This window comes from Psittacula echo (assembly GCF_963264785.1).
Source record: "Psittacula echo genome assembly, chromosome: 2".
In the NCBI taxonomy this organism is placed as follows: domain Eukaryota; kingdom Metazoa; phylum Chordata; class Aves; order Psittaciformes; family Psittacidae; genus Psittacula; species Psittacula echo.
In genome coordinates this window covers 51,228,585-51,248,420 of record NC_137737.1, presented here as the reverse complement: position 1 = coordinate 51,248,420, position 19,836 = coordinate 51,228,585, and the positions used below count along the sequence as shown (strand labels likewise).

The window sequence follows — 19,836 nt, the reverse complement described above, 5'->3', positions numbered from 1 at the left end:
TCTCAGAGAGGCCGAGGAGCGGCGCGCGCGGGAGGCGCGGCCCCGGCAGTTGCGGGCGGCGCGCGCGCCGCCGCCGCGCCCGGCCCCCGGGAGCGCTCCCGGTAGGCTGCGGGTGGCGGCCATCTTCTTTGTACAGCCGGCTGCTCCCCCAGTGCAAGTGAAGCAGCTCTGCTAGCCCCCTCCTCCTCTCCCTCCCTCCTCCCACTACACTCAGCCGTCGCCGCCGGTCAGAAAGGGGGTGACCGGGAAAGCGAAGGCCGCGGCGGGGGGGTGGGGAGGGGAAGCCGGGCCGCTGTGAGGCGAGCAGCCCCGCGGGGGCGGGTGGTGGGGGCGGTGCGGGGCTCGCCTCGCCTCGCCGGCGGGCGGGCCGCGGGGTGCCAGCCGGGGGGGTTCGTACCGCCCCGGGTCCGGCCGCTCCGCTGTCCCTGCCAGCGGGCCCGCGCCCCCTCGGCGGGGTCAGCTCGGGGGGCCGGACCCCGCTCTAGATGGGATAAGCTGTAAACATGTTTAGCTTTGAAGGAGATTTCAAAACAAGGCCCAAGGTGTCTCTCGGAGGAGCGAGTAGGAAGGTAAGAATCGGTGCCTGTGTCTCTGTGTTTGTGTGTGTGTCTGTTTCCCTCGTCCCAAGCCTGCCTTGCCTTTATGTATTTATTGTTATTTTTACCGTTGGGCCTTCAAAAATGGGAGCAACTATGACTAAGGCTTAATAGAGGGGGGAAGAAATCTTCCCCTCCTGATAATATGTTTATCGCTGATCGAGCTGGCTCTGTGTTCTTATTTCTTTCAATTTATATATTTTATTTTTTTTTAATCAGGCCACACACATTCCAGGCTTGTAGTGTAGTAAGAATTGTGGGAAGCGAGGAAATGTCTCCTTCGCTTGTCCTCCCTGCGAGCAATCCGGTTTGTTGTGGCTGGTGGCACCTCCTGAGCCCTTCGTCTCTAGGGTTCCCGGGGTGAAGGAGGGAAGGACTTGGGGACCTCCTGTCATTTATATCAAGAGGGAAAGTGCTGCGAAGACCCGCCTCGCTGGAGTTAGGCGGGGAACAGCCTTATACAACTCGGGATCAAAGCAAATTGTTGGGGGAGGCTTAATCCACGTGAGTGAGGGTGGCCGGGTCACAGGTTTAGCTTTTCTCTGTCAAGTTTACGTTCAGTCAATTGGTCGTGTGCAGAGTGAGCAGCAGTTAATTGTATGCTATACCCAGACTATTGAATCTCCTTGTATTTATCGATAGAAGAGAAACGGAATGGTCTATTTACATCTTGCTGATTGGACAGGGTAGTCAAATGTTTAATCTATGCACTGAAGGGCATAGAACTACTGAAGAGCAAGGGTAAGGACAGTGTTTTTAGAAGTGGCCTGGTTTATAAGGGTCACTTTATTTCACTATATAAAATACTAATTCCCCATGTTGTCATTGGATGTGATTACATGGGAAACTAATAAGTGTTTTCATTGGTATTTTAAAATCTTAATGGAGTAAAAATAACTCTGAAATTTTTGTTACTGTGCACTGTAAGCAACTTGGGTTCTGTAAAACTTTTGTGGTTTAGCAGTACAGTTAGGTAATGAGCTAAAATACTGCACCTTGTGATATTAAAATCACAGCAAAGTTTGCTTTTTGGTGTGTTATATAATTTATTAAAGACAATGTGTAATTGAACTGCATTTAAATTGTGCAGTTTTTCATCTGAATCATTTTCTGTTTATCTTAAGACATTTCTGTGCATTAGGCTACATACCAGGGGCATTGCATGAGGCAAAAATACCATAAATAATTCCCCAGCTGAAATTGGCAGGACAGGCCCTCGTCCTCAGCTGTACACTTCATGTACTTTGCAACTTTTGACACTGACTTGCAGATAGTGTTAAGTGCAAAACTTGTTTCCTTCTACAGAAGTAAACAACTGTTACCTTCTTTTACCCCTACTGATCGCTAAATGAATATTGAGTAGAATTTTATCTATTTTAATTATATTGGGCAAATTTATTAGTGTTATACAGGTATAAATACTCAAGGGCACATATTATAACCTAAAGGAAGTGAAAACTGAAATTGATGTACCACCTTCACTGTGCCCAATCCAGAGGTTGTGTTTCATGATCAGATTGGTTCTGACTAGCCCACTGATTTCATGATTTTAAACTGATACACTGAAGTGCTTGTGCTGCATCAGTGCACATCAGTTCATTGCACCTTCAGTTATATAGACATTATAGAAAGCCATTGAAATAGCAGCTTGTTTCCAAAAACTATGTACAGTAGTAATGAAAGAATTTATATAAACAGTACTAAGAATTACTTCTAAAAATGCAGTTTACCTGAACTTCATGTAAATATACTACAGCAGAGATTGGTGTGGCAAGTGTTTATATGGATTCCATGAGCTTCTCATTATTTCACGTCATAGGCTTCTTGTGATCACATTTCTCCTGCCTATAGGCTTTGGTTTTACAGAAGGCTGAATTTTAAAATGTTTCCTTTCAGCTTTTTGTGCACATGGATGAAAATACTTTTCTGACAAACCCCTTTGTCCTCCCAAATGTGTGTAATTTTAGAAAGATGCAGCATATAGTTCCAAATCTGGATCTCTGCGATGCTCTGTTAGTTAGCTGGATGCTTAGCACTGCCTATTTTAATTTTTTTGGGGGAATAAAGCAGAACCGATAAATACTTGTAGAATCTGTATGCAGGCTGCTTAATACTAAGAATAGCTCTACCCAGCTTGGGGAAGTTGCCCAAATGCTGTTGCAGCTGTGTAGCCACATTAGTGAAACTCTTCCAGAACAAAAGCAGGGACTCCAGTGCTAAAGATGTGATCAGTCTTCTTGGTGTGGATCCAATCACACCAAAGTAAATAATCAGCAAATCTGACTATTAAAAGCATAGTTTTACTAACATAACTGCAGCTGCAGCCAGTAACTGGTGTTGGTCAGGGGTCACACATGTTGATACCCTGTCTGATGTGGCTGTTTATGTCTGTAGTGTTTTCCTAGGCCTCAGGAGGGGCTGACCTCAGCAAGTGCTATGGGTATAGGCACACGGATAGAAATATAGTTGGGGACTTACGGCATTGTGGCAGTTAGAAAGGTACTGAATTTAGTGTACTTTCTCAGCACTATCTTTTATGACATTTTTGAATAATAAAAGCAGCTTCTGGTTTGTTTTTACACTGTTTGCATCTTATGTTCATGTGTGTTAACGGTGGTCTGAACTGCAGATACTGTAAAGAGGCACTTCAATCCATGACATCTTTTTGCCAAAAAAGTAGTCTTTAAGTATCACTTATTTTTGTTAAAATCCCAGATTGCAGAATTAAAGTTCTCAAAGTGACCATCACAGTGACTGATACTTTCAGAATATTATTGTAATATTTTAATATTGCATTGTACATAAGTGTTAAAATAGAGACAGTATTGTCAGTGTTTGGAATGTTTCCTCCATATCAACTTTCCAAAATCTGCTGATTCATCTGGTCTGTTTGCATTAGTTGTCTGTGTGTTTGAGGTGTAGATACTGTGTTTTGTTTATTTATTTATTATTTTTTAATTTTTGTGATTGCTTCTTGTCACCTTTAAAACATGAGTCCATGCTTTATAAGGCTATTCAAAAGATATTTTCAGGTTTAGTTTTAATTGCAACTGGCAAAACATTTTTTTTTACTTCTGAAGTAAAATAGCCTTCAAAAATGAGTACTGGTATTGGAGTTCAATATCTTAACATCTTGAATTAGTCATGGATTTGTTGGATAGGATAGGAGCTGTTGCCTAAAAGGCTGCAGCTGCAAAATTTCTGTGGTGTGTCAGGCAGGAGAACAGAGAGTTATTTGTGTGTGTGGGGGGGCAGCTCACATGAAGCTAACCCAACCTAACTCTCAGTGGACAGAAGCAGATGGTTCTTCACCTGGGTGGTTCCCACTCCATCCGTTGTACCCCCTGTAGCGAACATACTTCTTGAAGGTGGCATGTCACCATGCCTTCTGGTGGCAGCTGGCAGGTTTCACTAATTTTATCATGAAGGTGGATTCTTGGTGGGATGGTGCAGAATCTGTTTAACCATGTCAGCTTTATTTGGTACAGTCAGACCTAGTGTTCCTTCATTAATTTTATCAGCATTAAGAAAAATATGAGGGACCAGTCCTTTAGTGCATCCGTGCAGGGGATCCCCATGCCTGTGCTGAGATGTACAAGGGTCTCTGCAGGTCCACACGGTTTGTTTAGGTTATGAAATGTATTAATGATGTTTTGTAAGTCTTTAACAAGGAAAAATGTTTAAAAGAATATTATTAAGTCAAATGTACAATATCATGTGAGATATCTAAACCACGCTTTTATAAATCCCAGGAGTATTTAAAATAGAGTATTCTTAGAGAACTTGCGATACAGATGAGTTAGTACTGTCATGACAGCAAAAGTGAAACCAACTTAACTGAATTTCTTCTTAGTTTTTGGTTTCGTTTTTTTTGTGGAAGACATGGAAAATTTCTAATGAACAAATAGTGATGACTTCATCTCTATTTTAAAAAGTCTCTAATTTTTTTTAACATGGACATTTTTAATAATCAAATATGTTCAATTTACAAAGTTTGTTTGCATTTTATTTTAGTAGTTAATGATACACTTTCTTAAATTAATAGTATAACATTAAGCATTAGTTTGCTTATATTCTCCCCCTGCCCTGCTCTCAACTCTAGAAGTACCTTGTTTGCTCTTTGTTGTCTGTATTCTATACATAAAGTAACTTCTCAAGGAATAAAAATTAATGATTTAAAAGCAATAGGCTCTAAGATTGCTAGTGCATAAAGAGATCTGCACAGACTGGGATTGTTTATAGTGATAGATGTCTGTAGGATTTTTGATTTATTTAATGATGGGCCAGATTTAAAAAATAGTTGTTTGTCTCCTACTGACTGAGGAAAGTTGTTACTAACTTCAGGAAGAAAGAATGACTCTTTTATTCTATCTTACTTGAACCTATATCAGGTCACCATTGGAAAGGAAATGATGCTAGGGATTTATAGCACAGGTTTTCTAGATTACAGTTACAAATTTACAATTTGTTTTTGAATGGTGGGAAAGAATTGCACTGCTTTGCTCCGTAAGACCTTTGCCCTATAAGGCAAATGGTGTAGATCCTAATGCAAGTACATACCTCATTCTGGGTCAGAACTGTGTTTTTGTCCAGACACTGAAATGTCAAAGCTTAAGTCTTGAAATATACTTTGAATTTCATATCTGTGGTGTAGAGACCATCAGGTCATAAAATAATGATGGTATGTCAGTAGGAAACTAAATTAATGCATACTAGAGTCTTGTGGACTTTTTCTTCTCTCAGTGACATTTAAAATTCTTCTCGATTCAAAGGAAGCTATGAATGATGGAGTTGTAGTTAGCTGGCAGCACTGATTTCACTATTATTTTGTGATGTGCGGTTTTCTCAAATTCAAAACAAAAAAGTCTGCTTTTATAGATATGACTTTTCCCTGCTTGATTTTGAGAAAATGAAAAGTCAGTGAACTACAATGATGCATACAATATACACCTTAAAAATCATAGTAGAGAGAGAGTGAAACTAAACCAACTTGTTTGCATTTCATCTGGCCTCTAGAGCCTCCAATCAAGTCCTGGTTCCACTGTGAATGGCTTTGTAGCTCCTGTGATTAAAGTGGTTTCAGATACTCCCTACATCCTACAGTAAAATTTGAGCTAACATGCTGAGATGTTTTCTAGCAGGCCCTGTGACATTGATTTTAGTGAGGCCAAGGCTTTCCCTGGCCAAGTGCCTCTTCCTGGGCATATTTTAAGTACTTTAAAATACCTTCTGGAAGAAGAATATAAACTCAATTATGATGTAAATTATCAGTGATATAAAGACTCACAAACTTTTAAAGCAGAGCTTTTCAAGCTGCTGCACATGTTTTACTCAGGCTGGCTGAGCTGTGTGTCCACTGGAATTTAAATTGTTGAGGTCCAGTTCAAGACATTGTTCCTAAAATGCTGATTTCTTTTAATATTCAGAAAAAAAAAAAAAAAAGTGGCGTTTATGATGCTTAAAAGAATGTTGGGAACTAGGGAACACTGTTGAGAACCACTTTGGAGGGAGGTGTCTCACATTGTCCCTTTGTTCTTTAGAAGTAAATGCTACAAAATTTTGCTTTTATTCCTTTTATTTTATTAATTTAAATAAAATTTTCCTTTTAATCATTTTATTAAAAAGAATATAATTATTTTAATTGCTTAGGTCACTTCAGTTGCTTTGGTAGTTGTTTCTGATTTTTATGTGGTTCAGACTATATTCAGATGAAAAGTCATGTTCCTCATTTGAAAGGAAAGAAGAAAGATGCAAGTTCTTGGGTTTTGTAGATGAAAACCATACAAGATTTTATGCTTGTTCCCCCAAATTAAAAGATTAAGTGCTTATTTGTTTTTCTGTGAAAATTTCCTGAAAGTCGTGCTTGTACTTTGCATGTTCTATTGTAATGATAAATAGAATAGCATTCCCAATTGTAGAAGAAAAATAAACCTTTGTGGCTTTTTGAAAAAGTCAGCAAATATTAGAAGTATTTGAAAAAATATAATTATTTATACTTTTTTTTTTTTTTTTTTTCCTGAAGCTGAATTTTAGGCCAGGAGGGCCGAAAATGTTTTCTTGCTCTCAATGCAAAAGGTTAAAATGTGAGAAGACTCATCATTTGTGTATATATATATATATATATATATATAAAAAGTATATAATTTGTTATTCCGTCTTTACCTAGGATATATAAAGGCTAGGAGTTGTGTAAACATGCTCTTGCAACAGAAGAGTGTATTTCAGCAAAATGAGGGCAAGAAAGCAGTTTTAATTAATTAATCTTTTTCTTATGTATTTAATTGGAGTTTTTTGGAGCTCTGACATTGAGATTGTTACACTGTGAGATGCAGCTGTTCTCATCAACTGGTCTGTTACAGCAGTGATGTGACTTTGAACTTTGCTGTGATGAATCATATGGTACATAGCAGTTTTAGCCTGATGCATAAATTAACATTTCAGATATTACTTAATGTTTCTTTGATGGTAGTCACAAGCTTTCCTTTCTGTATATTGTCCTCCATCTGCTTCCTTGTTTTCACCTCTTTCCCCCTTCTGTCTTATTCTTTGAGTCACCATCCATAATGTCTCATCGTGTTTTGTTGTCACATACTGTTTCTTTGCTGTCTTGTTTCTTTGTGTCATGACTCACATATTTGGTGAAGAAAACTTCTCAGATTGGGCTTTTCATGGTTCTGTGGCTTGCGTGCTAGAACTTGAGGTTGATTATCTTTACTGGTATCTTCTGTCGGAGGAAGGAGCAGACAGGAAAAGGACTGCTAGTAATATACTAAACATAGCACGAAAAACGCAGATAGCATATTCTCTATTCTGCATTTTGGAGGTCGAGCTCCTGAAGAAGACTATATTATAGAAGTGTCAGGAATTTGACTAAGTAAATGGTTTTTCACTCCTTCGAGTTAGGATTGAAGGAATCAAGACAAGCTGGTACTTCATTCCACTTAAAATGTCTGCCTGGCTACCTTGGTAAGTTGACTTGATACCTGACGTCTGCCTGTTTTGCAGATGAAGAAAGAAGACAACATGACTATTGCACAAGCGAGGCAAGGTTCATGTGAGTAGGAATGAGATAGGCGTGATCTTTGGGAGTTACTATCAGGTGATCTCAAACTGTGAGTAGCTCTGTCTGTAGGTAGGCAGGAAGGGGTGGTAGAATAGCAGCTCTAGCTGTCAGCAGTCATGTGACCGTACAGATGGGAGTTGTCAAATGTACATCTGTAATGCTGTTGACATTCACAACCAGCCAAAGAGCAACAGCTACTGAGTTCAGCTTTTTGTCATTGTGCTGTTTATTAACAGGCAAGGCAGGGAGGATTTCAGAGATGACTGTGCAGTTAGCTGCCTTTAAGAAATAATTTTGTTAGGGTGCTTTGTAGTTGAAGGAAGATTATTTCATAGCTGTTCTTATCTCTTTCCCACAGCAGGTTTGTTTTCTGTTGCATATCTGCTGTTACTTCTTAATTTCTGAAGAGACTGTATTCTCATTGGGTTGAATAACTCTGAAGGAGATACATTTTTCTTGCATTTAATTTAAATATATTTGTTAGCCATACTCTTTATTCCATTCCTTTGTTTTTCTGGTCTGTGTCTTGTGAACAAGAATAGTGTTATTTAACTGATCATGTTTTTTTAAGGGTGGGATATACGTGCCTGAATATTTTATTCTTTGCCTTAAGACAGTTCCTCTATCGTATCTAATTTATACTTTAAATAGTTGGTGTTTTTCTTTACAAATACTGAAAGCACGTATGTGACATTGACTAAAAAAAATATCAAATGTTAAGTTTTTAAAAGTGGATTGATTTAAAGAGTGCTTGCTTCAAAGAGGCCCAATTTCTGATCAATGCAATATTCTGATCAATATCAATCTGGTGATACACTGACTGAGGATACACTGCCCTCTTGTAATATCCCTTCCTCTCCAAATACTTAAAATTACTTGTTTCTGGTAAGCTTTCTGGCTGCTTATTTTCCTTTATCTACTAATCCCTTGCGTTTAATGTTTGCATTTTTTGTACCATTCTCCATGCATATGTAGTAATTTGTCTTCCCTTTTCTGTACATTATTTTGCTTTTTCTTTCAGTGTACTCTGAAGCGTAAGGACAAATTCAGCAGCTTTGCTTATAAGCAGAAAAGCTGTCTGCATGGTGCTAGCTGCGCAATGAAACTCTCCAAGCGCATTGAAGAGATGTCACTCTGATCACTTCTAAATAGGAACCTCTTGCTAACTTTAGTGCATTGGGTATCAGTTGCTGAACTGAAGTCCTGAAACTTCAAGCTGTCTGTTGGTTATTTCTTAATTTAGTACATTATTTTGACTTTTTGTGTGTGAGGTCAGAACCTCTTGCCCCATGTTACCAAGCAGACCTGGAGCCATTCCTGTTGCTGGGATGAAGATACAGTCTCATGTATGGATTTTGTAATGATTTGTTTATACTGTGGGAAAACCCCTCTCTTTAGAGGGCAATAGCTGTAGTTAGTGGTGTCTTTGGCCATAAATACTGTCTTTAGAGGAAAAGATGGTTAACCTTCTTGTGGGATTTTTCTTTATGCTTGCTGCAGTAAATGACCTAAATTACAAACCAAACTTTAAATTCCTTTCTTGCATCTATGTTTTTGTGGTCTTTTTTTTTTTTTTTTTTTTTTTTATTCTCCATTGGTGGTCTACGGGAAATTATTTTCTATCCTAAAGAAACCAGGAGAATCATTACCTTGCTTTTTCTATCTTAAAAAAAAAAAAAAAGCAGAAGAGTTTTGGCCCATGTTTTTGTATCTTCATATAGACTTTGAAAATATTCCAGCACAGTTGTTTTAGATGTGGTTAAATATTTTATAAACATTTGTTTGCTAGTTTCAAACTTATTTTTATGTATTCAAATAAATTTTCAGCTTGAGTGTGATTGTTTTTCTTCTCTAGAATAAAAAAGGCATATGGAGAAAAAGGAAGTAGTCATTTGTATCAGAGACAAAAAAAGAAAATAGTTTCCTTAAGCCTATTGTCTATTTTAGACTCAATTTGGAAAGATGCCAGGGTACTTTCATCTCTTATTGTCTGGAGTAGGAGCTGAATAGTGTGCATGAGAAAGGAATAATTTTCTGTATTTCCTTGGAAAACTATCCAGTAAGAGGTTCTTGCAAATAAAACTTCATTTATATTTTGTAATCTGTATGTACTGATTTAAGATTGTGTTTTAAAAACTGATGCACAGGTTTTCTATTGTAATGGTGCTGTTCTTCAGAGGTCTCTTGAATATTTTAGTATTCTTTCGTTTTTCTCTGTTGGAAAGGTCACTGTCCTGAGAATGTGTTTATAGCCTTAGTTTGGGTGAAGAGTTCAAAATTTTAAAAGAAACAGTTCCTACCATTTGTTATACAAGTCTGTTTTGACATCTTTTCCAGATAAGTTTTGAGGAAAACGGTAAGTAAATGCAAGGACGCATTAAGCTCTTATAAGTTAGACAAAACCATGGGATTTTGGAACAGTATGTGGTACCTTTGAATGTGCCACAACTTGCTGTATGCACCTGGGCCAATGACTTACATGCGCTCCAAGCGAGGAAAACACTCAGTAAACATTTGGTACTACCTGGTAGGATTTGGATTTTATTATATTTGAGCTCCCCCATTTGTGCATGGATGATGTTTGCCTATGTTATTGGGACTCTGAGAACGCAAACCTGGAAAGGGATCAGAACAGTTTGCTGCACTTTGTCTGTCTTTTTCCTTTTTACATAGCTTCCCTCTGTCACTGCTTTTGAGAGGGCTGTTACATGTACTTGTAAGCGTGGAAAACAATTAACACTTTTCTCCAGTGTTTTACGTATTGAGAACAATACCCAAAGTAAAGTCTAGATTAAATATAATGAACACATTTGAATTATGTTTGAATGAAAATGCAATAGTACCTTTATTTGTGTCTTACAGGAAGAAAAGGCTTCTCTCCTGCATCGTACTCAGGAAGAAAGGAGAAAACGAGAGGTAAAGTAGACTGTAAGCGTTTGCGTGCACACTGGATTTTAATTTGATGTAGTAACATTTGCAGTCCAAAGTACTTCCGCTGCAGTCGTACTTGGTTCTGGAATGTTTTGCTTCAGTTTGCAAGCCCTAAATAGTCTTCCAATATACTAGAATTGACAAACTGACTGCTTTTAAGGTGTTTCCCAGAAGGTAGTTTTGTTCCAAAGAAGGTAGTTAAGCGTACGCTGGATGTAAAGGGAATTCTCCCTTTTATTTTGGTGCTCATTTGATCTTGTCTTTGTTGGGAAAAAGATAGGTACTTGGCTAGTAAATTAATTTTTGCCTTGTCCTTGTTCTGTTACGATGGATTGGTCTCATCAGACTCTCTTTTGCTCCCTGTTCTGCTATGGTTTCTTGGATGACCTTCAGTAATACACTTCCCCAGTGTGTTCCTCATTTGGTGAAGGTAAAATCGCAACAGTGATGTTTGAATACATCCAAAAGTGCTTTGAAATCACCTGATAATTGAGGAGCAAAGAGAAGTTGGTGCGGGAGGAAGGAAACCTTAGTACTGGTTTGTGATGGAACTTACTCTTGTGGGTAATTCAGTCTGGAATAATGTAAAGAAGGAATAGGCACTGAGAGGAAAACTCCCCAGTTTTAAAACATGAATATATATGCAATATTGATATATATCAATATATATGCAATATATATTGATATATATCAATATATGCAACATTGCAATATATCCAAAATTGAGTAGTATGGAATTTAAGTGAATATATTAATTTTGTAGGGTTTTTTTCCCCTCTGAAAAAAAATGTTGGTCTTCAAAATTATTTAAAAAGTGTAACTATGTAGATTTCATGCTAATCAGAAAACCAGCTGTTTGGCCCTTAAAGGTGTGCTTGACCCATGCACGATTAAATACAGGTTCTGCAGTGGCTCCTCTGTTTCTGAGGACAGTTACTACTTTTTGTTCTTTCCAACCTTGCTCTATGATTATGGACCAAGTTTAAGTATGAAGTATTTAACTAGTTCAGAATGATGTTATGAGTCAGATCTATGATCATTGTGTAGTTAACAACATACCAACAGACTTTTTTGCACTTCATAAACTTTTTGCCACTTATCACCATACATTGCCATTCAGTTGCTTAATTCTCTCTGCTACAAAGCTGATGCAGAGTGATATACTTGTATCTGTGTATGTACAGACATACAACAATTTTGTATGGCATATATTAGTTTCTCACAAAATGAATGACTCCTGAGAATAAAAACAGCTATGGCTTTTACAATGCCTGTAGCAGAATCTTAACAGTGACCTCAGACTTAAAACCTTTGCAATTGCGTGCCTCTAATTGACAATTGTGTATTTTAAGATAAAACCTGTACCTAGAGAAAAGGAGAACATACCTACTTTTTAGTCAAGCATTACATTATGCTTATGAAGAGACAGTGCCTCTTTGTAATTGAAGCTCTCTCCTGCATGCCCCCATACTTTGCACTTTTATTGCTAGATACTTTGAAGAGAAAAGCATTCTTTGCCCTATCAAAATCTTTATGTTGGTCCATGCTTTAGTGGTAATCAGAATCTTTCAAATATATGCTTATTGGGATAAATTGCTTTAGGAACCAGGGTTTCCAAGAAAAATAAAATAGGCATTGGATAGCAATTGCATCTGGTGTTTTTCTGGTCAGTTCAGGTTAAGTTCTTAGGTTGAATATGTCTTTCTGGGCCAATAAACTAGAAGTGAAGGTTTGCGAGTTGAAAGTTCATATGAAATGTATTTTAACAAATGTATTTCCCAAATGTATTTTAACAAAACTTATAAGATTATTTTGGTGTTTTATTTTACTTGGTGTCCCTCAGAATTACGAGCCTATTATAGTTTGAGGATTGATTAGGTTAAAATTTCTCTTAACCAAAGCAGGCTTCTCTGTTTTTGACTCTCGATCTTTGTAGTTTTTTTGTATCTCTAGGTTCACAAGCAACTATTTCATTTACTTCCCTCTTTCATCCCATAAGAAACTATATGGACTTTTATTAGAAACCTGATTACAGCAGCTGCTTCCCTTAGATATTAGTTGTGATGGATATGCTGAAGTGTTGTCAGGGAACTTACTGAAATGCTCTTTCCATAGTACCTTAAACAAGCTGGCTTTCAGTTCCTCAGAAAGGGATGATTTTAACTACTCTATCTAGCTGCTGAGGACAACATCATAAAATGACTCACTTTATATTTCTGGTTTGAAGAAGAGACCAAGAGTTTTTATTAATTTCCATATTGTGAAATTTTGTGTATCCTAGGCTTAAAGCATTAAACCTCATTTTCCTTTTCACAGCACTATTATCAGCAAATAAGTGATTTTTTTTTTTTTTTTTGGGGGGGGTTATTTTTGGTTTGTTTTGCGTCCCCTCTCCCCCATATTTAAACTGCACCAGCTTCATAATACTGATATTTATATATATATGTATATTTATATATATGCTTACTATACAAGTAAGCAGGTCTTCAATATTAACTGATGCATGCATGAAAGAAGAATGTTGACGCTTAGTTTGGTGAATTCTTCAACATTTTAGTATTAAGACATTGTCTAATAAAATGCAAACGCGTTTATTTTGTAGTATTACATACTAAAAATTCTTTTGCAATATCTTAATGGTAAATTTACATTTATAACCAAAAGTTTTCTCCCTGATTTATGTGTGTTGGATACAAACCTTAAAAGTCATTACCTTACTAATGATTAGTGCTTAGTCATCTTTAAAGAATCCTTTTGAATACAAATGTATTTGATAAAATTGTAGAAATTGGAATCAGCTCAACAATGTTGAACAGTGTTAATTTCTGTTTTCTTGCTTTGCTTCACAGGAAGAAAGGCGAAGGCTGAAAAATGCAATAATAATCCAGTCATTTGTAAGAGGGTACAGAGACAGAAAACATCAGGTAAGTACTTACTTATTTAGAAACATAGAAAAATTTTGCTGAAAGTGGGACTTCCTAGTAATAAATAAGTCCATTCAACAGTCTTCACCTTCTTGATTACTGTGTGTGCCAACAAACTGGAAGTTCTTTTTTCCCTCTTGACATTTTCGTTTGAGCTTTAGTGTTTTAGTAGTTGGACGTTGATTCCACAAAGCGTGGCATGTGACAGTGGACTTCATTGGGGTTATGCAATGTTTTTTTGAGCTGACAAAGCAAATGAAAACAGTTGCGTATTAGCAGCTTTCACACACCAGTGGAGCTTTTGCCCCCTAAATGTGGCTAAGGTGGTAGTTTTGAGTGAAAAATATATCTTTCTAAGCTGCTGTTGGGTAGATTTTTCTAATAAAGAGTTGTATCTGTTTAAATTTGCTAGTATTTGTTGAATAAACTAGATGAAAATGTTTGATGTTATATTCTTTACTTGAAAGGCAACAAATTTGTTGCAATATGTATTTTCTGAATTATGGAAAGCAGTTACGGCTTTATGATACTGTGTGTATGTTTTGATCTCTTAACAAATAAGTGTTGTATCTGTTTTACTACTTTGCAACCTCTTTGGACGGGAACCTGAAATGAAGTTTTTAAAATCTGCATCTGTATTTTAAATCATAACCATTACTGATATATTGATGCATGCCTTATTTTTAAGTACTCTATCCAAAGAAGTGAATTTGATCGCTGTGCTAATTTGGCCCAATCTGGAGGAACGTTTTCAGCAGCAAACGGAGCTAATTTGACTCTCTTAGTTCGTCAGTTACTCTTTTTCTATAGACAGAATGAGGATTCTAAGCGTTTGGTGAGTACTGTTACATACTTTGATCTGTAGTACTTTTATTTCATGCACTTTTAAAATACCCTTTCAGTTAAAAGATTTTGAATGGATGCAAAAATGTCTTTGACCACTTCAGTAAATTCATTTAAGAATCCTGGGTTTTGCTGGCCTGCACTCTGCTGCTTTTCATTTAGACAGAATAACTTAAAATTAGATTTTCTATGTGCCTGTGCACATACACACAAAATCTGTGAAATGAAGCCTTGAAAAATCCTGTGTTATTCACAGTAGTTTATTAAAAATAATATAATTCTATTAGAATTTAATTTGTAAGCAATATTTTTCCGCTTAGCCCTCTGGTCATTCTTAAGGTGTTTGTGTTATGTTTATTTCCTTACTGGTCAGTAATACTGGCATATGAATTGCAAAGTAACTGCAAATTTCCCAAATTATGATTCATAGTGTATATTAATAATGGACGTTAAAGAATTACGATTATTTAAAAACAAAAAATGAACAGATAAATTTGTTCAGGAGTAAAGTTATTTTGGAAGTGTATTTCAGTTTTAGCTTTGAAAGTTTAGTACAAGCAGTTGAGTACCTTATGTTGTGTAACAATTGTGTTTTCTCAGCTGAATGAGGTTGTCTTAGTTTGTGTTTTGCCAAAGGCATCCAAAATAGGATTGAAATACTATGTCCGTGTTGAAATAAATAATGTAACTTGTTGTTATAAACAGTAAATTTATACATATCTTCTTCCAGGTGTGGATGTGTCAGAATTTAATTAAACAAAGTTCTCAGTTTGTTAAGCAATTGGATGGTCCAGACAGACTTACTTGCTTATTCCAAATAAAAAGACTGTTGGGGCTGTGTTGCAGGTAATTTTTTCTCTGTGTGCTACTGTCAAAAAAGTGTTCAGAAATTATGTTGGGCACTTCCTTTTTTTGTTCTGCAGCAGGTAATTAAATGTGAATTTATTTTATGGAGAGTACTGTTTATGTTAAATTCACGTGTAGACTCTGGTATAGGATGCTTTCCTAGGTAAGAGCAATGGAATGTTCTTAAGCTCCATTGACTTTCCAAGGATATGCTTTGGATATATTTTGTTTTAAAATTAGTGTTATTAGGATGCCTTTCCTCATGCTTCATTTTGAATTTAAAACATGTTAAGCAGTTACATTTTTGGTTTGGCAGTACGTTTATCGTTTGTAGTGGGAGGATCATGGGACGGTAATCTATCAAGGTGACTTGAATATCTGGCGGCTAAAGCCTAGTTTTATAAAACAATATATTTGCTCGTATCAGTCACACATCACCACAGCTGTGGTGTCACTGGATTGAATTGTACATTTTTACTACATTTGAAATTGTGGTTTTATAAATGTAGCTCTCTCCTTTTCTGACTGGGTGATGTGGGAAAACAAAAGACGTGGAAGAGGTGTCCCTGCCTATACACATAAAGCGATGGAAGAAGCAACTCTTGTTAACTTTATGTTGCTAGCATGATAATGGGTGTCTATAATTGTTTTCTGAGCTACTTTAATCTTAAGTAAAAGCCCAGAAAGTGAGCAGTGGGACAGGTAGCCAAAGAAGTGTTTCCCTGAGATAAGTTCATGATGCATGAGAAGCTGTAGCTTTTGATACTGTGGGGAAAAAAGATGACTGTGTAATATCATAGCAAAATATGGTAGCTTGATTGCAGCTACATCTGTGAAATAAAGGTTTTGTCAAAGTATCTTTTTTTCTATTTCATGAAACATTTAGCTATGGTGTCAAAATTTTTGCTGACAGGTCCCATCTTTCTGAATGGCTGAGAAGAAAGCATTTTGTTAGGGCAACTGTGCCTATAAAGATCTCATACTAACGAATACTTTTAATTCTAAGCAGGCTCTTAATTTTCACCATTTTTGTGGTTACTGGTAGTTGTTTCATAAGCAGCTTTCTAAAAGGATGGGAATGGTTGAGTTTGTAATATTTCAGTCTGTAATCAAAGACATATTGTTTTAGTTACGCATACAATGTTCCCCAGTGTTTGTTCCCAGCCCATATTGCTCTGGGGCTTTCATGGCTTCATTTTTAAAATGGGTGGTAATACATATTGGAAAAACATATTATTCTTTGCTTCTCTTCCAATTTGTGCAATAGACCTCCAAACTTTCAAGTCACTGACAGTAAGAATTTAGTAGGAGGTAAAGATAAGAGTGCCATATTCATAAAAACCCTAAAATCAGGAATTACTGTTACAAAAAGCGTCAACAAAAAGCTGTAGCTAAACTACTTGGGAACACTTGGAAACCTAATAGAATTAAGTTACTTTAGGGAGAATGTGAAAGGTTTTATTTGTATTTATTTAATCAATGTACATATGCCTGTGGTGAAATAAGACAAATATCTTGTTAAGTATTTTTTTATTTCATTTATAGGCTATTGCAAAATTGCAATGATGACAGTCTGAATGTTGCACTTCCTATGAGAATGCTTGAGGTATTTTCATCTGAGAATACATATTTGCCTGTTTTACAAGATGTCAGCTATGTGACATCATTAATTGAACAAATTTTGCACTACATGATTCAAAAAGGTTAGTAGTTGGGAAATAGTTAAAAATTAAACAAAATGTGTAGTATCTGAAGACATGTTGTTTAATCATGTTTTTGACTTTACTTCAGACACAACGAGTTCAGTCCTGCATATACTAACAGACCTGTGTGTTAGATGGATGTTTTGCTTGTAATGAGAAGGCTGCTTGAGGAATTGCTGTTTGATTTCTTTGGGGATTCTGTTTATAAATTGAATATTTTACTAAGTCACTTATACAGACTTGTACCACGGATTTTGATATTAGGTGGATATTACCTAAGAAAAGTTTTATCACAGTAGCTGTTTACACACACTCTCGCTCACAGCAGAGCTAAGCTTTATTTGTGTAAAAGTTGGACATTATGTTGCAGTACTGTTATCTATATCTACTAACATTCATTATTATGGTAAATTGGCATTACCTTTTCACCCTCCTAACACTAGAGACACCTTAGCAAAGAGATGGTGACCTAGCTTTTATTTCCCTTGTACCATCATCAGCAAACCTGTTTGCTAGACTGCAATCAGTTACACCTGTGCAAACATACTGGGAGTTAATGAATTGTGTAGTTATCACCAAAATTATGTATTGTGTTGAAGAAACTCTATTACTCTGAGAACGTGTGAAAAAAATAATTTGGCTTTCTGATACCATAGCTTGAGTTTGCAAAACCTGGGGACAAAACATTATGAAATAAATGATCCAGCTTCACTGGTATAAAACGCAAAAAGAACTCCTTCCAATTTCTTAGATAATTGGTGGAATAATTCTATGTAAGTTTTAAAGTACATTTAGTGGATTAGGCTATCTTACCCTGTTACTAAGGATTAGGTTTTAACTACTACATATTGAAGTCACTATGAGGAAAAAGAATTACTATAGTACATTTATTTTCCTTGCCTATGCCTAGCGAAAACTACTGAAGTATTTGTGTTTGTCTTATTGCTTAGTATATTATATCTTCCAGAATGCTTGTATTTGTTCTTTGAGTAAAATATTTAGTCCTTACAGCCAATATATGAAAGTATCAGTATGTTAGGTCATTAATTTTAGTGAGAAAATACAGCTTTCTGATCACGTAGAATGTAAACAAAAAGAAACGGTTGTGTGCAACTACAAATATTCTGTCTCCTAATAATTTATGATGGTTAATTTGTAAAGAATCTGTAGTCAGCTTTTATTAGTATATGGTTTTGCCTATGATTTGTCTTCCATGTGCATCTTGTCACCATTGCTAAGTTATTCCTTTGTGGTGACTTCCACTTGTTGCATTGTATGTGAAGTTAATAGTCTCTGACAAAGGGTCTTAGACTGGACCTCTGGGTGATGTGATGCTACTTACATATTTACAGTGGTTCCTGTAGTTGTGGAACTTGTGTTTTAGGAGTTCAGTGAGCAAGAAGAAGTTGATTTAAGAAGAATAAAATCACATGACTCCATTTGTACTTTAGTGAAACAAAAATAGATTACCCTCTACACATGTCTTTATGGCTTGGATGGTAATGCATTTTATTACTGTCTGAGAGATCCTTGATTTGGAAACAGTAATTCTGTTCCTCAGCTTGCTAAAGCAAGTTCCTTATAGAATTGGGATGTTCTGCCAGCTGGGCTCTTACCTGTATGATGCGGTCATGTTTTAGAGAAGAGGAAAACTCCGTAATTTCTGAAAGGGTGGAAAGACAGGTGTGAAAAACATGACTAGAATCACTCAGAGGAGAACATATTTTTCATAGTTCACTGTTTAAAAATATCAAATTACTCACTTCATCGGGAGGAGTGCTCGGGCTTTGAAAACAAAATTGAGTCTGAATGGAGTTATCTTTCTATGATTTTACAAAATGATGTTTCCAAAGAGGTTGCTTGTATATCCTGTTATTTATGTGAGTGTGACCTAGGCTATTGTGAAAAGTCTTCCTAAGTAAAGCTTCATGCAGTGAATTACAAAATTCATTCAATTGATGTTGAGTATATAAGTTGCTTCATACAAAAAAGGAGAAAAATAATACTGTATTTAAAAAGTTACGTTTCTTATTTGCAGGCTACTACAAGTCGCTTTATTTGTTAATTAACAATAAGCTTCCCTCGAGTATTGAGTATTCTGATGTTTCTCGAGTCCCTATTGCAAAAATACTTCTGGAGAATGTTCTGAAGCCATTGCACTTTACGTATAGCTCCTGTCCAGAAGGTGCAAGGTAAATAAAGATAAAAGTAGATACTTGTATACTCATTTCTAGTTGCTTTTCTGGAGTGTCTAGCTGTTCTTTTGGTACAGTTTGTTGATTTATTTGCAATAGTAATGACTTCGTGGCAATGCTGTACATCAGTGGAACAATTGTAGCTTCAGGTGCGTTTAAGATAATGGCAATAAAATGCTGAAGACTACAATAAACAGCATAGGGAACAGCAGGTATTGCAGTATGCAGGGACATAAGAGTGCAAAAACTTAGATGAGAGCAGAGGTGTAGCTATGAGCAGATGAATTTTAGAGTTAAAAAGAACTTTGTGACAGAGGAGCTGAGGTGTATGGAGAGAAGTGGTGAAGTCATAGTTTACAAGCAGAAAGAACCAGGTATGTGGGCAGATGGAACAAAAATCAAACTGATAGTATCACATGTAATTGTATTTTGTGTTAAAGTAGTATTTTCTTTGGAAAAAAGGATAATTGTGGTTTTTTTAGTATAGTTTTTATTTCAAGATTATAAACAGCAAACTTCAGGATAATTATCTGTGAGTTCATGAAAAGTTTAAAGGTTAAAATTAAATACAGGATCATCGGGAAAATGATGCAGTAGAAGAAGTTAATTTTTGAGAAATCTGAGAAAGTTTATCAGCACAGGATTAATGGAGCACATCTTTATAGTCATCTTGATGGATGTGTTCAAACTTGCAAATAGATCTACTGTTCTGTGGATATAATTGTGGGAAATTGT

The 19,836-nt window shown here is 36.4% G+C and overlaps 1 protein-coding gene across 1 annotated transcript in view; it reads left to right on the top strand.

The window, feature by feature from the left end:
* Window positions 1-341: 341 nt before the first annotated feature.
* UBE3C (ubiquitin protein ligase E3C) overlaps window positions 342-19,836 on the top strand; it is a 73,968-nt gene continuing 54,473 nt past the window's right edge. Inside the window, exons 1-7 of the mRNA XM_080639462.1 lie at window positions 342-569; window positions 10,522-10,575; window positions 13,440-13,514; window positions 14,203-14,349; window positions 15,088-15,203; window positions 16,749-16,906; window positions 18,945-19,098. Coding sequence (XP_080495588.1) covers window positions 504-569; window positions 10,522-10,575; window positions 13,440-13,514; window positions 14,203-14,349; window positions 15,088-15,203; window positions 16,749-16,906; window positions 18,945-19,098 — 770 coding nt within the window. The 5' untranslated portion in view covers window positions 342-503. The remainder of the gene's footprint in view (window positions 570-10,521; window positions 10,576-13,439; window positions 13,515-14,202; window positions 14,350-15,087; window positions 15,204-16,748; window positions 16,907-18,944; window positions 19,099-19,836) is intronic.